This window comes from Coptis chinensis, chromosome 6, assembly GCF_015680905.1.
Source record: "Coptis chinensis isolate HL-2020 chromosome 6, ASM1568090v1, whole genome shotgun sequence".
Lineage (NCBI taxonomy): Eukaryota > Viridiplantae > Streptophyta > Magnoliopsida > Ranunculales > Ranunculaceae > Coptis > Coptis chinensis.
Genome location: NC_141461.1, coordinates 83,094,840 through 83,112,963, shown reverse-complemented (window position 1 = coordinate 83,112,963; position 18,124 = coordinate 83,094,840). Strand labels below are relative to the sequence as shown.

Sequence of the window (18,124 nt, the reverse complement as noted above, 5' to 3'; positions counted from 1 at the left end):
CCGGCCCTATTACCGCAGACCCAATCTAGATGCCGTTAAGGCCGCTTACGGCATTCCTGGTGACATTATTCTCGAACATGTGTCTGGTGTCACCCACTTTCCTCACTTAGTATCGCCGCGCCCTGGTTATCTAGTAGCTACTGTAGGACAGATAGCAGCCGGCTTACGTTTCCCTTTAACTCCCCTTGACGTCGAGGTCTGTAACCATTTCAACATTCCTCCGTGTCAGGGCATAGGTAACTTCTGGCGTGTTATGTATGCCGCCAACCACTACAATGAGACTCACTCCCCCAAAATACAACTCCGTGATATCCTTGCCCACTTCTATATAAAGAAAAGCACTAAACTGGGGGGTGTGGGATATCAATCCTCTCGCGACTCGCCCTCAAAAAAAAGTCTTTCCTTCTTCACATTACCACTTCTGACAAGGTGTGGCATCAGTACCCGTTGTATGTGTCCGGTAATTTTTTATCCGCGGACCTCCCTCCGGAAGTTTCTTTAAGGCATCTCCATTTCCTAACAAGTGGTAAGTAAGCCGTTAGAGTCGCGGTATTTATCTCTCTTTGTCATTAATTTGTCTTTGTTTTTGGTGATGTAGGTTGGAGACCAGATTCAGCGATCCTAAATATACAACGGTGTTTACTTAGAAATTTTCCAATCCTCCGGAATCGGGAGTTCACAAGCAGAAGTCCTTGGCATTGATCAGGAGAAAGCCACTCTCTGTTACATTTGACCTTCTCTAAAAACATTGGCAAATACCAAGGCCCCTCTATCGTCCGGCCGCCCCAAAGAAAGAAAGCCCAAATCATCCCCACCTCAAAAAAGAAAACGTTCGTCTTACAAGTCTTTCAACTATACCAAAAAAATCTCCCATTCACGAGCTGTTGCTCAACGTGCCGCTGCTACTAAAAACAAGACTACTACCACGGAAACCCTTCCCCTTCCTACTCTTGTGTGGCCGGAGTGGGAGGACGATTTCTTTGCTAATACCGCTCCCCTTCACCACCGCCATGGATGTGAACAAGTACAAGCTTTGGGACAGCGACTCTGATGGGGATGCTCCTGTTGACGTGTCAAATAAGAGCCCTCCCACCAAAAGGGCAAAAACTTCTGCCGCTGTTCCATCCCCAACTACTGGCCGCAATGAACCTCCGCGGTCCGTGATATCTTCACGCCGCCCTAGACAGGATTCTTCTTCGGCTGGTCCTTTAACCTCTGGGCCTGTCGAGGTGTGGCATCCCAAGTTCAAGGCTAGGGACCGCGATGTGACTACACGAGACTCGGCTTTGGAAAACCCAGCCGTTGCCGCCTCCTTATTTTTCAGCTCTCACCGCCTTCGGGATCAAGCTTATGGAGATCTTTGGTACCGTTGCTTCCCACAGGGCCTCCATTTACACTGGATGGGAAAAGGTATGTCTTGGGCTAGTGGGTAGTGGCTTACCAATTGTCTATGATATCTCTCCATTCTTTGTGCTACTCTTATACCCCATATGTCTCTGCAGCTGAGTCTAGACATCGGCTATGTGCTGCGTGGCCTGACCAGCACCGTGGAGAACTTGGGACGCGGCGGCGGGGAGATACACGCCCCGACAATTTGGAAAGCAAGGTACGCCAAGCTGGAGAAGGAGAGGGACGAGAACCGGATCAAGGCAGTCAAGCTTCATAAGGAGCTCCAGGTAGCTGAGGACAGACACCGCGATTACGTAGCGGGTGTCAATTCAAAAATGGACAGCCTCCGAGAGACGGAGAGGCTTGCCACTCAAGCTGCTGTGGATAAGGCTGTCCAAGAGGCCGCGGATCGATTTCGGGGGCTTGCTACGAAAAAGATCGCACGCGAACTGCAACAACAACTTGATCATCTTAGCGCTGCCGTGCGACTGCTTCCATCGCCTCGTCTTGTTGTAGGGACATCGACCCTGTAGAACCAAGTTAATGCGATCGAAGCCGTTGAGGCGCTTACCACCCGTGTAACGACTCCCATCAGTAGCGGTCCCTTCTCCAAGATAAAGGTAACGAAGATGCCAAAGATCCGGTCGGTGAAGATGAAAATACTTTCTCTGAAGAACCGACTCATCGATCCTCGGTAGTAACACATGTCGGCTTACTTTCTTTGCAGATGGCCTTGGTTTTGTAATAGTTAAACGATTATCTTTGTGTTTGTGAAAAACAATGGCTTTTGTAGCTAGTACCTTTGTGCTCCTTTTGCAATGTAATTCACTATTCATCGCGTTTAGATTACAACGTATTTTAACTTCGTTATGCATGGAGCCATTGATCAATATGTTACTTTGACTTAATCCCTTTTCATTTGCATCTCCAAACTCCGTTAGCTGGACATTAGCTATGATTGTCCCTTGTTATTTGGACGCACTGTTGGTGAAGGGCTCTCTTCCTCCTGCCTTATCTATTTGTATAGTTTTTACACAAGTTAGGGTTGCCCCCAGTTCGATTCAGACAAGGAGTCCGCGAAGGGATCTTTTCCCCCGCGCTCGCTTTGTATAGCTGTGAAGCTAGTCCGGGTTGCCCCCAGTTTGATTAGGGACTTACGGTCGCTGAAGGGCTCATCCCCCCGCCGCTTTGTACGGATGTGAAGCTAGTCGGGGTTGCCCCGGTTTTGATCGGACTTACATTCGCTGAAGGGCTCATCCCCCGCTCTTCCAACGGGCTGTGAAGCCCTTTAGGGGCAGACTCATTTTGCCCCCAGTTGGATTCGGACGTTAGTCCGCGAAGGGCTCGTCCCCCCCGCTGTCTTTGAACGGCTGTGAAGCCTGATAGGGGCAGCTCATTTTGCCCCTATTTTGATTCGGACGTATAGTCCGCTGGGAAGGGCTCCCCCCAGCGCTCGTTTTGTGCAATTTGTGAAGCTAGTCAGGGTTGCCCCCAGTTTGATTCGGACTTACAGTCCGCGAAGGGCTCGTCCCCCCCGCTCTCTTCCAATGGCTGTGAAGCCTTATAGGGGCAGCTCATTTTGCCCCCAGTTGGATTCGGACGTTAGTCCGCGAAGGGCTCGTCCCCCCCCGCTGTCTTTGAACGGCTGTGAAGCCTGATAGGGGCAACTCATTTTGCCCCCAGTTGGATTCGGACGTATAGTCCGCGAAGGGCTCATCCCCTACGCTGTCTCTGATTAATCCCTATACATGCTATTGAGCCAGGAATGCAATCTTTGTTTCATTGACTTAGAATTCTGCACATAACATATATACATTACACAAAATATGCTTGTTTCATTGAAAGCTACACACTGCTCCTCTCATGGAATTTTTTCAGCATTCTTATATTCCATTGTTTCTCCACCGTTACCCCTCCCGGGGTCTCTATTTTGTAAGTGCCCGAATTTCCCTTTGCTGTCACGACATACGGTCCTTCCCAGTTGGGTCCTAGTTTGCCGTCATTCTCCTTTTTAGTGGCCGGAGTAACCCTTCGCAGCACCAAGTCCCCAACCATGAATCCCCGCGGCTTTACTCGTTTATCATACTGTCGCTGTAACCTTCTATGATACTCCTCCAGTCGTATGCGAGCCGTATCTCTTTTTTCCTCCATTATATCCAACTCAGTGGCTAATATATTTTCATTAAGACCCATTTCCACGGCCCTGGTTCTTGTCGTTTTCTCTATCATTTCCACCGGTATGACAGCCTCTACTCCATATGCCATTGCGAATGGTGATTCATTCGTCGAAGTCCGCGGTGTAGTACGATAAGCCCATAAAATATGATTCAATTCATCAGCCCACGCTCCTTTTCGGTCTTCCAATTTTCTCTTTAAATTGTCCATGATGATTTTGTTTGATGCCTCGGCTTGGCCATTCCCCTCCGGATTATATGGCGTCGAGAACTTCTGTTTCACTTTGTAGGCTTGAAGAAATTGACGTACCTTTCCCCCAGTAAATTGTGTTCCATTATCTGCAATGATTGTATGGGGTAAACCGAATCCGCATATTATGTTCTCCCGCAGGAACTTCTTAACATTCTCTTCTTTGACTTGTCAGTAGTGCCACTCCCTCCACCCACTTGGTGAAATAATCGATGGCGGCCAACATAAATCTTCTCTTGTCACCGCCGCGTGGCAAAGGCCCCACTATATCGAGTGCCCACATGGCTTAACGGCCACGGACTAAACACATTATCGCGATTGGCTCGCTGCGGGAATGGATTAGTTGTGCAAACCTTTGGCATTTCTCACAAGTTGTTGCATACCGTCGATCCTTCGATTGAGTAATCGCTTCTGTAATTGCTACGCTTCTCCTTATCATTCGCCGGCTTTTCACCCCTATTCCACGGACCATACTTTTTACCGCCACTTGGTGTATATTCCGAGCCGCGACCGATCCCCTTTATTTCAGTACACCCCTTCGGGAAGGAAGCGGATCACGATAATAGGTCGATGGAATAGCCTTTATTTCATGAATCCATCTTCTCCCTAGAATGGCATTATCTTTTTGGGACCCCGTGATCTACCACCATAAACCGGTGAATACCGCCGTCCGGACCTGGCAGCATCGGGCAACGTTATTTCCCCCATAGGCTTTGTCATGCTTCCATTGAAGCCATACAAATTAGTCTGAGAAACCCTCAAATGATCCCTATCTATACTCATCTCTTCCATGGCCCCTATAAACAACATGTCTACTGAACTTCCGCAGTCTATTAACACTCGCTTCACTAGATAATTACCCATTGCTATGGTAATCACCAACGCATCTTCATGTGGCGAAATCACTGATTCCAAGTCTTTCGGAGTGAAAGTTATGTTCCCTTCGGCAATCGCGGTTCCTGAAACTAACCGCGTCATGCTTGTCACCTCATTAACCTGTTGTAAGCTCGCTGTCCTTCTCATCTTGTCACGGTGGGCGTTCCTCCCGAGTGTCTCTCCACTGTAAATGACATTTATTGTTCCCTAAGATCCTAGCGGGAGCCTGTCCTCTCCGCGATGACTAACCTCCGCGACATACTCTCTAACCATCCCCTTCTCAATCATTCTTTCCACCAACCACTTCAAAGCATAACATTCGTTAGTGGCGTGGTTTCTAATCGATGATAGGTACGAAAAGGTTTTCCCTCAATCTCTCGGGTGTATTCCGTGGTCCTTCATAATGCCGCAACCCTTGATAAGTGGCAAGATTTCCTCTAACGGCCTATTAAGAGGTGTTTGTTCTATCTCACGGCAGACGGCTTTCTTTCACGAATATCTCCCGTTCGATCTCCGATCCGTCGGGTCCACGTCTTTCCCCTCTGTTGGATCCCCTTCTCTCTTTCTCTCTTACCCCTATCCCTTCGCCGCCTTTATCCATCACCGTGACCGCCTTCCCCGATCTCTTTTGTTCCCTCGCATTTCTTTGCATTATATCTTCGTCATCGAATATACTTTTCTACCTTTTTGATTGCACAGGATTTCGATTTTGGACACCGATTCGTGCACCCTAGTCCCCGCTTCAAGCCGTGTTGAAATGCAATGACCGCGGTATGCTCTTCCGATTCTCCACCCTCGTGGTCTTTTCTTTGAATCGCATTTAAACTCCCTTTAACGACTCGTTGACCTCTCGTTTGATGTTAAACAATGCCGCGATATCCACTACCCTCCGCTTTCGGTGGATGAAATGGTCCACGAAGGCTCGCTCTAGTTCTTCAAACCTACCGATGCTCGCGAAGATAGGCGGTAATACCAATCCAGCCCCTTAAGGCTTGCAGGGAACATCATGCAGAGCAGTCCGTCATACTTATTTTCCTGCCACAATGGCATCTGTTGTCTAAAATGATGCAAATGATCAGCTGGGTCGCCTTTCCCATCATACCTTTCGAATCTTGGTTGACTGAATCTCTTAGGTACATCTGAATTCCAGATCGAATCCGCTAGTGGATTCTTGTTGAGGTTAGCAACCTCCTTTTGAGCAGCACTTTGGTTCATTTTTTCTACCGCACGGTTAGCTTCCCTATCTTTCTCGATCATGGCCTGTACCACTTCCAAATAAGTGATGCCCTCTACCGTATCTACTCCCCCTAGACCGATATACCTCATTCTCCCCTTCCATCTCATCGCCTGGCGATCCCCATGTTCCATGTCATCTTGTGCGGTGTCTCTTTCCTTTCTCAACTCATCGTTCTCGTTTCTTAACCTGACTATTTCTTCTTGCATAAGCCTGGTGGCGTCTGCCGCTACATCAGATATGTCTTCCTCTCTACCCACCTCTCTTTCTTCATTCACTTCTTCCTCTACTACCTCTCGAACAACTTCTTTTCTAGGTCTTCCTACTCCCTTTTTTGTTACGGTGGCCATTTTATCTCGTTATTCCCCACAGACGACGCCAAAATGTATAGACTGTGATCACTCTTCTAATCTTACTCGTCTCCAGTTCTTTTCTCTTTCCCCCTCTTCTTTTTCTCACTCCCTCTCTTATATATCTCCTCTCCTTCCACGTACCGCAGCGGTTATCTTGCGGTTCTGGTTCCGCTCTCCCACTCTCCACGTTTCGCAGCAGTTCTAGAGCGGTTGGGATACCGCGGATCTGATCCTATGCAACCTGTCTTCCCACGCTATACCGCATCCGGTCCCTTTGTTACCACTAACCTCATAGATCATGATCATATGTACGTCCTATACAGATTATGTTCTGCTTCTATCTTTACTTTGAGTTACTCTCTAGAATATGTTATTCCATCTTTTGTTGTTTTTCACCAACCTGGTTTTCCTTTGTAGGCCCAAGATATTCATATTGTCCCGCACATTCCAATATACGTTTTTCGATATATTCTCATTCCCAAAATATCCTTATTGTTTTGCAATCCAACAGGAATCCAGTACTGATTTTTCATGCATGCATCCAAAATGAAGTCATCAGTCATCACAAGTTTAATATTCTGTTAAGTTGGTGTATGGTGCAATACAGCAATCCTGTCCAGCCAAAGGATTAGATAAGTGGTTCCGGTCCCAGTCACCACTAAGCACAAGAAGTTAAAGAAACTTAAAAGATGCTTGGACAAAATGTATGGTTTATCTGTCGACAAGCCAACAAATAAATGATATATTAGTAGTCAGTACAATCAAATTTTCATATATAGTAGTAGATCATACCAGTGAGTTTCACACATCCAAAGACCACAGAGAGAGAGGTAGAGAGATGGGAAAAGGAGGTATGTCCATTGGTGGTGGAGAAGGAGAGGAGGTGAATATGGCTGCATGGCTTCTTGGTGTCGACAATCTCAAAATTCAACCATTCCAGCTTCCACCACTTGGTAAACTTTTTCTCCTTGTTATTTTATTTTGGGTGATTATTTGGATGTTTGACATAATCTTAAAATCAGGCCCTCATGATGTCAAGATCAGAATGAAAGCTGTTGGTATCTGTGGAAGTGATGTTCACTACCTCAAGGTAAAATTCTAGCTTACCCCTTTCTTGTCTTTAATCTTGCAGAGTTGCAGTTATGTTAAACTGTTAATTGTAATATAAACACATTTTGAAATTGTTAATTGTAATTGTTTTGAAGACCATATTGTCCATGATGCTATTAATAACTTGGGTTATTGCAGTACTTGAGGTGTGCTGATTATATTGTAAAAGAACCAATGGTAATTGGGCATGAGTGTGCTGGGGTCATAGAAGCAGTTGGGAGTGAAGTGAATTCTCTAATTGTTGGAGACAGAGTAGCCCTTGAACCTGGGATCGGCTGTTGGCGTTGTTTACATTGCAAGGATGGTCGCTACAATCTATGTCCTGATATGAAGTTCTTTGCTACACCTCCAGTTCATGGCTCTCTTGCTAATCAGGTTATTGACCGAAGCTCTATATGTAATTAGTTAAGTTAAATGCGTAAACAAGAACACTATAGTTTCTCTCTTTTCCATATGGTGTTCTTTCAGAGTATCCATGCTCAAACTTAGAACTAAATTATCCTTATGATAATAATTATTACAACCATACTATTGTACTACATAACCATGTTGGTGACAATTTTTCCCAGATGTTAATGTGAAGATTACAAAGCTCTATTGAGTTTGAATTGAAATGCAGTGGAACCTTCAAATTCGCCACTCTTGATGCTTATAATTGTTTGATTTCTTGTAATTTACATTTTTGGTTGCTTACCTCTTAAAACTTGAACGCTGATCTGTGGTTCTAATTTTATAAATAAGGCATAGGAGGTATTGTTTTTGGTAATAGAACTGAATGGAAGAATAGGTTATTTCAGAATCCTATGGCCTCATTGGAGCTAGATGGCATAAATCATTGACTCTTTGAGTGTGTTGACACCAAGAACACGTGCACCCACTGTTCCTTAGTCATGTTGGATGGTAATGTCTGTTTCTTAATGTTCAAATCTTATTAATGTTATTCCCTGTTCATTGTCTCAGGTTGTGCATCCTGCAGATTTGTGTTTTAAGCTGCCTGACAATGTGAGCTTAGAAGAAGGGGCAATGTGTGAGCCTCTAAGTGTTGGTATCCATGCTTGTCGTCGTGCAGATGTTAATTCCGAAACAAATGTCTTGATCATGGGAGCAGGTCCAATAGGCCTCGTAGCTATGTTGGCAGCCCGTGCTTTTGGAGCCCCCAGAATTCTAATTGTGGACATGGATTCTCATCGTTTATCTGTTGCAAAGACGCTTGGTGCAGATGAGATCATCAAAGTTTCAACAAATATACAGGTAGAGTCTGATTATTGTGTTGATTTTGAACCTATTTATCTCTTGTAGCTGTTAAGGAGCATTTCATTTAGATAGTTAGCATTGTATGTTTCCTCTGCTTCTTCAGTTCTTTTAGAGATGATTCAATATGTTCACACTGTATCTAGATATCCTAAAAAGCCCGTGGGATTATTTCTTGAATGCTATTAGTATTTCATATTTACTCTTTTGATAATCATTAGGTTTTAGATTGAAAATGGGTATAAAAGTTCAAATTTCTTGAGAAGACAAACATATTATTTACCTTTTTCTATGCTGGTCCAAACACGATGCCTGATGCCACTTTTGCTATTGTTGCGGCTATGGTGTTTTCATTAGAATTGAAGTATAAAGCTACAAAGCTTTTATTTTGTGCCTTCAATTTTATTTTAGGGTGAACTAGTGTTACCCCCACTAGATGAGCCAATTAGGATTTCCTCCCACTAGATGAGAAATTTGGGTCTCCCCCCTAAACACACGGTCAACTTGGTTTGACCGTTAACTTTCAAGTCAAACAACTGAAAATAACATAAATGTCCTCATTATTTTCAAAAAGAAAATGTTCAATTTTAATTAGGTGGGGGCATTTGTGTCATTTTCAGTTGTTTGACTTGAAAGTTAACGTTCAAACCAAGTTTACCGTGTGTTTAGGGGGGAGACCCTAATTTCCCATCTAGTGGGGGGAAAATCTAATTGGCTCATCTAGTGGGAGTAATACTAGTTAACCCTTTATTTTATATTCAAGTCGTTGAATATTAAATACATGATTTTAAAATAGCACACACAGTTGTAGGGATTCTTTTATGATACATGTATTTCTGTTAGAGTACTTGTTTTCTTGATATAAAAACTATGATGTTCATTTCATTAAAAAATAATTCGTTTTCTAGTATACGTTATTGTCTGGTTCAGTGCTTGTGTGTACCCCACAAGAAGAATTGACAGTGGAAGCAATAATGATTCAGCATTCATCACCATTAATTTCCAATGCACAGACAATCATCCATTGAAAAAAGAGATCATAGATCAATCTTTTGTGTCTCACACCATCAATTAAACAGTATAAATTCTGATTCACAACAGTGGAGAACATATATTCATTGAGACTCAGAAAGAAGAGTTCTTTGTTTAACCATCGAAGTCCTATACTTCTATTGTAAGTAGCAGAAGATCCAAGTACTCAAAATTTTGACATCAGTTTCAAGATTCAAGACACTCTTTGCTTTTATTTCGTTGATTATTTTCTACTTCAGTTTATTAGGAACTTATGGTTTATTCATTAGGAAGGTCTGGATATCGGATACTTTCATTCTGCCTTCACTTAACTCCTTTTCTGTTGTTTAATAGGATGTCGGCGATGAAGTCCTTCAAATACAAAAAGCTATGGAGGCAGGAATCGATGTGACCCTTGACTGTGTAGGCTTTAGCAAAACAATGTCCACAGCACTGGGTGCCACTAGGTCAGGCGGTAAAGTATGCCTTGTGGGCATGGGACATGGAGAGGTGGTTGCGCCACTAACTGCAGCATCTGCAAGGTATCTAATGCTGCTTTTCCATTAACAATCATTTTAATGACCAGGAATTTCTATAAATTTTGATACATGTGTATGAGATGCTTGTTCTCATTCTTGATACATTATCCTTCGTAGTTAGATAATTCTAGTGGTCTTCTCTTATCAAGGCTTGGATCTTGATTAATCACATTATTAAGTCCAAGCAAAGAATTTGTTTAAACCTCAATCTTCTCTATCATGAGGACAACTGGCACCTCTGTTGCTTCTGCGGTATTTCTTTTGTGGTAATGTGAGTTGAGAAGTGTATATTTCAGTATCTCCGGGAACTCTTGCATGACATTTTTATTTTGCTTTATATATTAATTGTTTGGGCTTTACTGCTTGCAGAGAGGTCGATATCCTTGGAATTGCTCGCTACAAGAATACTTGGCCCCTTTGCCTTGAGTTTCTGAGAACTGGAAAAATCGATGTGAAGCCTCTTATAACACACAGATTTGGGTTCTCTCAAAATGAGGTAGTGGAAGCTTTCGAAACTAGTGCTCGTGGAGGTGATGCCATAAAAGTGATGTTTAACCTATAGATGTAGCACAGTAGCTGCCAGTCTGCTGCTCAATACTGGTTTCATGTTTCTTTGTTTGGTTGGTTGGATTACCTTTATGTTTAGAACTTCGGCTACTTTCAGATTTTCCCTATTGTATGTCAATGGGGTAGACACTTCTGGTTTCATTCTGCACCTGCTTTACCTCAGTTGCACTCGTTGTGCTAAACTTGCAGGTTTGCGGATAGGGCACTCTCCCATGTCCTTTGACCGCATAATCCCGATCCCTTTGTGTAAATTTGGTCAAATTATGAGCTAGCGTACTAGTAAAGCTTTCAGTTAATATATGGAGACACCGGAGTTTGTACATTAACTTCTCTATCTCGTCTCTTTGATTGAACAGAAAACACGAATACACATGGTATGGAGTTGTGCTTTCTATTTTTCACATAAAAAGATCTCTTAGTTTTCCAGCATACGCATAGGAACACCGAACACTAGGCTTGTTCACAAATGTTATTATGAGACATAGGGAGGAGATCTCTGTACGTGCTTACTGGCTGCCTAAGTAAGATTGTCCATTGTTCATATAAGCTAATGTTGGTTTAGAATATTAATTAGAGCTTTGTTATTTTGGTTGGGAACCATTTTGTTTTGGTCCCATGGTCTTGTGATAATCTCAATATCTGAGAATTTTATGTTACTTGAACAAGTTAAAAAACTGATCTTAATAACTCAGTAATTGGACTGAACAAGAAATTTTGTCATTCGTCATTTGGACTCAATACCATGATTTGTTAGGGCTATATTCCTTCTGCATAGTTTGGAAGGCCTTATGTTGGGGTTTTCTTCAACGTCTCATTCTTCCAGTATGTTTTTTTCATATAACCAATTCTCAATATTCGGAGTACCCTATTTCTCATCTTTCATCCTCATGGACCAATAACCCCCACAAATGTCCTAGCCAGAAATTCAAAGATGGATCTATGGTGAGGTCTGTTTGTTGTAATGGAAATTGCACTTCTTTCCTTCTTTCTCATTGTATACTCAGGGAATGAAAATGTTTTCCCACACTTAGCATGGTTTTCCAATCGAAACCATCCTGTTAAAGAGAATGCAACACTTGAATTCAGTCAAGAAGGTGTTTTAATCTTGAGAGATACTGATGGTACTTTTGTTTGGTCAACAAATACTACTGGAAGATCTGTTACCGGCCTAAAGTTGACGGACATATATAGGAAACCTGGTGCTATGCGACACAGAAAACAATACCGTGTGGCAATCCTTTGATCACCCAACAAACAGTTTACTTCTTGGACAGAAGTTAGTAGTTGGGCAAAGACTCATTGCTAGCACATCCGGAGACAATTGGACTGAATATATATTCGTTTTTCGTTAGGCCTGATGGTCTCTTTGCTTTTGTTCAATCCAATCCTTCAATGTCCTACTATGAATCTTGGGTATCTGGTGACAGAAAAAGCGAAGAACCCAGCTACGTGAAATTCCAGAATGGAAGTCTCGCCTTCTATATTTTAACTGTTGAACCAGACAAGCCTATTGGGGAATTGAAATTTCCAGCAGCATCTTCCATTCAACTGATCAACTTGGATATTGATGGGCATTTGAGAGTCTACGATTGGGCAGATCTAGTGCCAGTGCTGGTGGCTGATCTGTTTTCAGATACTGTGAGTGAGTGCCACTATATCCTCTAGTATGTGGGAAATATGGGATTTGCACAAATGGGCAATGCAGCTGTCCTGGAGTAGCTGAAGATGGAATCAGCTATTTTAAGCCAATAAATGCTATGCAACCTAATCTTGGATGTTCTGAAATCACTCCATTGTTTTGTGATGATCCTCAGCATCACCGCCTCATAGGTCTCAAAGACATTTCGTACTTCCATCTTATAAATTCTGCTGCCCATACAGATGTTGGGAGCTGCAAGCAGCTTTGTTTAAAAGATTGTTCTTGCCGAGCCGCTTTCTTTCAGTATGGTGTTAATGAGTCAAATGGTTACTGTTTTCTACAATATGACATTCTTTCCTTGATTAACAACAACGATAGAAACATCATCACTTATAATTGGACTGCCTTCATCAAGGTGCAAATCATCCCCAATGTACATGAACCCGCATTGTCTGTTGTTCTTAGTGTGATAGTTATCTCATATGTTTTGTTGAGGATTAAAACTGATCCCAAGAAACATGAAAACTTATCTAGATCTATTACCGGGAACACCAGCTAGATTTTCTTACAGAGAATTAAAAGTTGCCACAGCAAACTTCTGCACAAAACTTGGAGAGGGAGGATTTGGGTCTGTTTATGAGGGAGCCTTGATCAATGGCACCAGAGTTGCGGTGAAGCGCTTGGACAGACTAGGCCACATGAAAAGGTCGGTTTTAGCAGAAGTCGAGACGATAGGTAACATTAACCATGTCAACTTGGTTAGACTCATAGGATTTTGTGCTGATAAATCGCATAGATTTTTGGTTTACGAGTACATGTGCAATGGGTCGCTTGATAAATGGATTTTTCGCAAAAATGATGCGACTCTTGATTGGAGAACGAGAAAGAAAATTATTAATGGTGTAGCCAGGGGACTGAGTTATCTCCATGAAGCCTGCAGACAGAAAATACTTCACTTAGATATTAAACCACAAAATATACTTCTGGACAACACGTTTAGTGCTAAAGTTTGTGATTTTGGTTTGTCTAAATTACTAGATAGGGATCAAAGCAAAGTTATGACGGCAATGAGAGGAACTCCTGGGTATTTGGCGCCAGTGGTTGAGTTCAGTGATCACTGATAAAGTCGATGTCTATAGCTTTGGAATTGTGGTGATTGAAATTTTGTGTGGGCGAAAAAAATTGGATTTCACTCACGGTGAGGAAGGTAGGCACTTACTTAGTTTACTGGAAAAGAACTCGGATAATCATTTTTACGATATAATAGACAAGCATTGTGAGGATATGCGATTACATAGGGAAGAAGTAATTGAAATGATGAAGCTGGCTTTATGGTGTGTACGGAGTGATTTTTCTAAAAGGCCTTCCATGTTAGATGTTTTGAAGGTTTTAGATGGCTCAATGGAGATCGAGCCTAACCTAAACTTCAACCTGTCTACAACCTTACCACCTTCAGCGATAGTGACTCTCACTAATGCAGGGTCAGTTCTTTCATCTCCATTGTTACCATCAATTTTATCAGGTCCTAGAATCCTAGATGAAGTGATAATTAGGAGAAATTCTTCTGGATATGTTTGCTAAAATTTATATATATGGAGACATGGAGTAAAAAGATCGGCCGGTGTTTGAAGATATAGCAGCAACCTTTGTAGCTGTCTAAGGACTGTTTCTTGAGTGGCAAGTTATTGTCTTAATATAGTTCCTCCATTATGTGTACATTCAACTTTTATTTGTATTCAATAATTGTTTAGAACTTTAGAAGTTATATTGTCTGTTCGTGTGTGGGTGTTTCTATGGGATATGGCGTGTGCATGCATGGTAAAATTAAATGTTGTGTATGGCATCGATCAGTCAATGAAATGCGGTATGAGAGCAAAAGTTTTTGCTTGGAAGGAGTTCTACCTAAGTTGTTGCATCGGATAGATGTAGGTGGATACATTGATGGTGGTGAAGTATGAACCTTACAGTCCGGTAAGGTAACTTTACTTTTGGGTACCCCAACACCCAAGATCTTACAAATATACACAGGGAACGAAGTTGAGCATTTCATTGGACCTAAACCTTCATCTTCATTTCCAGCATCCTTTGGTTGCATGGTGGAGGTGGCAGGTTGTAAACAATGTTCGAATATTGTTTTAGCCCTTATTTTAAGGAAATTGATTCTTAAAACTTGCCACAACTCCAAATCAGCAATGTCAGCTTGAAAAAAATGTTATGTCTGGCAACAGCACATTGAGATAACTATCTACATTTTGCTCGATCATTTCAACCTCCTTTACTAGGTTTTCCTTTCTCAGCAACTAATCAATTTTGTTTTCACAGTTAATGCCAATTAATATTTTTGTTCAACTCGATTAAGTCTGATTCTCATTGCCCTCCACCATTATTGTTAATGTAACGATATTGTACATAGATCTAATAAGGGATGAACTTAGAACTTTAAAACAAGGAAGAATTTAGAGGAGTGTCATACTGTCATATGCTTTGAGAAGAGAGGTATATATAGACATATAGTTTAGTCAAAAGTCAAAACATGTATGGATGGAGTTATGGACGCCCCTTGTTTATACCTAAAGTAGGTAGAACAATAGTTGTGAATAAAATATATTGTTTTGAGAATAAGTAGACTATGTTAATACAATTGATTTGTTTTTTTGGTAAAGATAATTCCGAATTAATCACATAAACACTGATTGATTGAGCAAAAAAGTTAATGAGTACTTCGATGAGAGATTGTGTAGCGTCACGCCATACCAACAGTCGATATTGTCAAAAGGCACCTACACAACTAAGTGGTATCGAAATCAATTCAAACCTGAATTTGATCCTCTTAACAACAATACCACCTTCCACGATAGTAGCTCGCTATGGATTAGTTGCTTCAAGTCCATTATTGCCAGCAAAGCTTTCAAAAGAAAATTCCAAGATATGAACCGTCCTCAATTTTCTTATCAAAATTTACGGCCACCTTTTAGGAGTATTCCAAAACGAAAGCTTTGTACATGATATTGTTGGTATATATGTAGCGCTGTCCGCGATATGGATGATATTCTGGGAACAGAGAATTCCCCAATGGCGAGCGCTTTAAGTCTAGGATAACGTGAATTCCACTAAGCAGCAACTTGATGACTCTGAGCATTGCTCTGGACCTGGTCGTCACAAATGCTGTTCTCTTTTATATATCTTGCAGTGGAAGAATATCCAAACTCGTTCAGAAGTATTAAGCAAATATTTTCTGGTGCATAGAAGTTTGGAGAAGTTGCATCACTATTTGATTTTTTGGGGTTGAGAATCAGTGATAGTGACGGTATCCTGCAAAGTGAATATTTGTGGAAGTCAGTATTTCAACACTATCAGACACCTTCCCATTCTTTTTCTAATAGCAGGAAAGTTACAAAAGATGGGATGCTCAAAGTAGACTACCTGTTCATTCCTCCCTGTGGTCATAAGTAAGAAAATAGAATTGGGGCCGCATAATTGAAATACAGAGTTCTTTAGGAAGAAAAGTGAATTTTAAAGACCAGCCGACTCTGCTTCTCTTTTGCTGAAATATGATCATAATTTCTTCAGTTTGCATTTCAATGTCAGCTAGTGAATACAAAATATAGTTGTACTTTTCCCACAATATCCATTCATCTATAATTAAGCAAGTGAGCTTGTGGCCAGTGTTCCATTCCCTCCAACATGGTGCTTCAAAAGTCTCGGCTCCATACTAATCCATACAGTCTGCACCTTAATTTCCTTCTCAAAAGTGCAGAGCAAGAAGAATCTGGTTGAGTGTTGTGATCATGTTTCATGAATTAACTATACTACTCCCTGGACTTTTCACAACCCTTTTCTTCTTCAACAAGTTCCTGATCATGCCTACATCATCCCATCTATTTGCAGCTGCAAACATATTACATAATAACATGTACCTCCCACTATGTTGTGGCTCCAACTCAATGAGTTGCTTCCCTAGTTCTTCACCAATCTCAGTATCTCCATGTATTCTACATGCACCAACAAGGGCACCCCATAAACCAGGATGAGGTTCAACTGGCATTCCCCCACAAAGTCCAAAGCCTCCTTAATGAATCCAGCCCTACCAAGTAAATCAACCATGCAACCATAGTGTTCTAACTGGGGATGAATCTGATACACCCGAGTCATGATATTGAAACTCTGTCGACCTTCATGAACAAAGCCCGAATGACTACACCCGCTTAACACACCAATGAAAGTTATGCTGTTCGGAGGAGGTCCCATCTCCTGCATTCGCCAAAACAGTGATAGTGCTTGCATTCCACATCCATTCAAGAACAAACCAGTGATCATCAAGTTCCATGTCATGACATTCTTGACCAGCATCCTTTTGAAGACACCATAAGCTTTTTCAACATTTCCACACTTACCATACATATCCAAAAGAGCTGTTCCTAAGGTTACATTAACCTCAAACATATGTTCTTCTATATAACTATGCAGCCATTCTCCTTGCTCCAACGCCCTTAGTTGAGAGCAAGCCGATACTGCACTAACCAATGCAGCCTCATTTGGCACAATCCCAATCCTAATCATCTCTCCAATAAGACCCAATGCTTCTTCACACATACCACATTGCGAGTAGCCCGAAACCATTACACTCCACGACGCATCATTTTTCTCGGGCATTTCATCAAACAATACCCTCGCTTCCACAAATTGACCACTACACGCATACCCAGCAACCATAGCATTCCAAGAAACCGTATTCCTACAAGGCATATCATCAAAAAACATCCTAGCCATATCTACATTACCCGAGTTTGAATACCCCGTAACCAAACTAGTCCATGAAACAACATCAACTACACTAAAACACTCTTCAAACAATCTCCTCGCGTAATCCAATTCCCCACAATTAGCATACATACTAATCAAATTATTCACTACAAACACATCTAAACAAAACCCAAATTTCAAAACATGACAATGAACTTGTTGCCCAAGTAACAATACATTACACAAAGAACATGATCTAATTAAAAAAGGGTACGTAAACCTATCAGGCAAAACACCATTTCTAAGCATTTGAACATAAAGCATAAATGAATCAATGGGTTGTTCACTTAAAGAACAACCTCTAAACATAGTATTATACATTGTGAGATTTGGATACATAATATTTTTAAATAAAGTTTTGGCATAAGTAAGATCACCATGTTTCGAAATTGCTGAAAAAGCTAAAAGTCTAGTTGTAAGGAAGAAAAAGAGGTTTGGTGTTAAGTTGGATTTGATAATGTGGGCATGGAACTGTTTGAGTTCAGACATGTTTGTGAATGCAGTTAGTGCTTGCGGGATTGTTGAGTTTTGAAGTTGGCCTAGTTTTCTTGTTAAACAAGTAGACGCCATTTGTTTGATTTTTAAATCTCAAAGGTATTTATACTACGTTGTGGAGATAATGCCGATGTGCGAAATATCAAGACCAAACTCAATTTTCATGTACACAGTTAACACAGCTGCTAAAACCCTTATGTCAATAGCTTCTACTTCAACAAGCACCAGTGGTGATGCTATGAAATGGAAATTCAGTGATCCATTTAAGCTATATGTTCATGTTAATGACATGGGTCACTGTGTCGACCCTCATAAATAAATAGTCCACAATGCCATTACCTGATCCTCCTATTTTATGGTCTCGTTGGATCGATTGTAACACACGCCTTTATGGACCAGCTGGGCATGTTCTCGGGACATGACACTCGGACTG

At 41.7% G+C, this 18,124-nt stretch overlaps 2 protein-coding genes and 2 pseudogenes across 3 annotated transcripts; 2 read left to right on the top strand and 2 right to left on the bottom strand.

Annotated features, from left to right (window-relative positions):
- Positions 1–3,234: 3,234 nt before the first annotated feature.
- LOC147494895 (uncharacterized) lies at positions 3,235–3,654 on the bottom strand. The gene has a single exon (XM_086568275.1). The coding sequence runs from the start codon at positions 3,652–3,654 to the stop codon at positions 3,235–3,237; it is 420 nt and encodes a 139-aa protein (XP_086424401.1).
- Positions 3,655–7,023: 3,369 nt separating this feature from the next.
- On the top strand, positions 7,024–11,080 carry LOC147494894 (sorbitol dehydrogenase-like). The gene is made up of 6 exons (XM_086569374.1): positions 7,024–7,229; positions 7,299–7,366; positions 7,525–7,761; positions 8,347–8,637; positions 10,003–10,190; positions 10,557–11,080. The coding sequence occupies exons 1-6, from the start codon at positions 7,115–7,117 to the stop codon at positions 10,747–10,749; spliced, it is 1,092 nt and encodes a 363-aa protein (XP_086425500.1). The 5' UTR covers positions 7,024–7,114; the 3' UTR covers positions 10,750–11,080.
- A 484-nt stretch (positions 11,081–11,564) lies between these two features.
- On the top strand, positions 11,565–14,008 carry LOC147494893 (G-type lectin S-receptor-like serine/threonine-protein kinase SD2-5; annotated as a pseudogene).
- Positions 14,009–15,312: 1,304 nt separating this feature from the next.
- On the bottom strand, positions 15,313–17,918 carry LOC147494892 (pentatricopeptide repeat-containing protein At5g15300 pseudogene; annotated as a pseudogene). The gene is made up of 2 exons (XR_015200274.1): positions 15,817–17,918; positions 15,313–15,705 (listed from the first exon to the last, which is right to left on the bottom strand). The product of XR_015200274.1 is annotated as a pentatricopeptide repeat-containing protein At5g15300 pseudogene (transcript).
- Positions 17,919–18,124: the final 206 nt, after the last annotated feature.

Coding starts and splice junctions, on each gene's coding strand:
- LOC147494895 (XM_086568275.1), bottom strand. CDS start 3,654: ATGGCATATGGAGTAGAGGCTGTCATACCGGTGGAAATGATAGAGAAA.
- LOC147494894 (XM_086569374.1), top strand. CDS start 7,115: ATGGGAAAAGGAGGTATGTCCATTGGTGGTGGAGAAGGAGAGGAGGTG. Junction 7,230..7,298: donor ATTCCAGCTTCCACCACTTG/GTAAACTTTTTC, acceptor TCTTAAAATCAG/GCCCTCATGATGTCAAGATC. Junction 8,638..10,002: donor AAGTTTCAACAAATATACAG/GTAGAGTCTGAT, acceptor GTTGTTTAATAG/GATGTCGGCGATGAAGTCCT.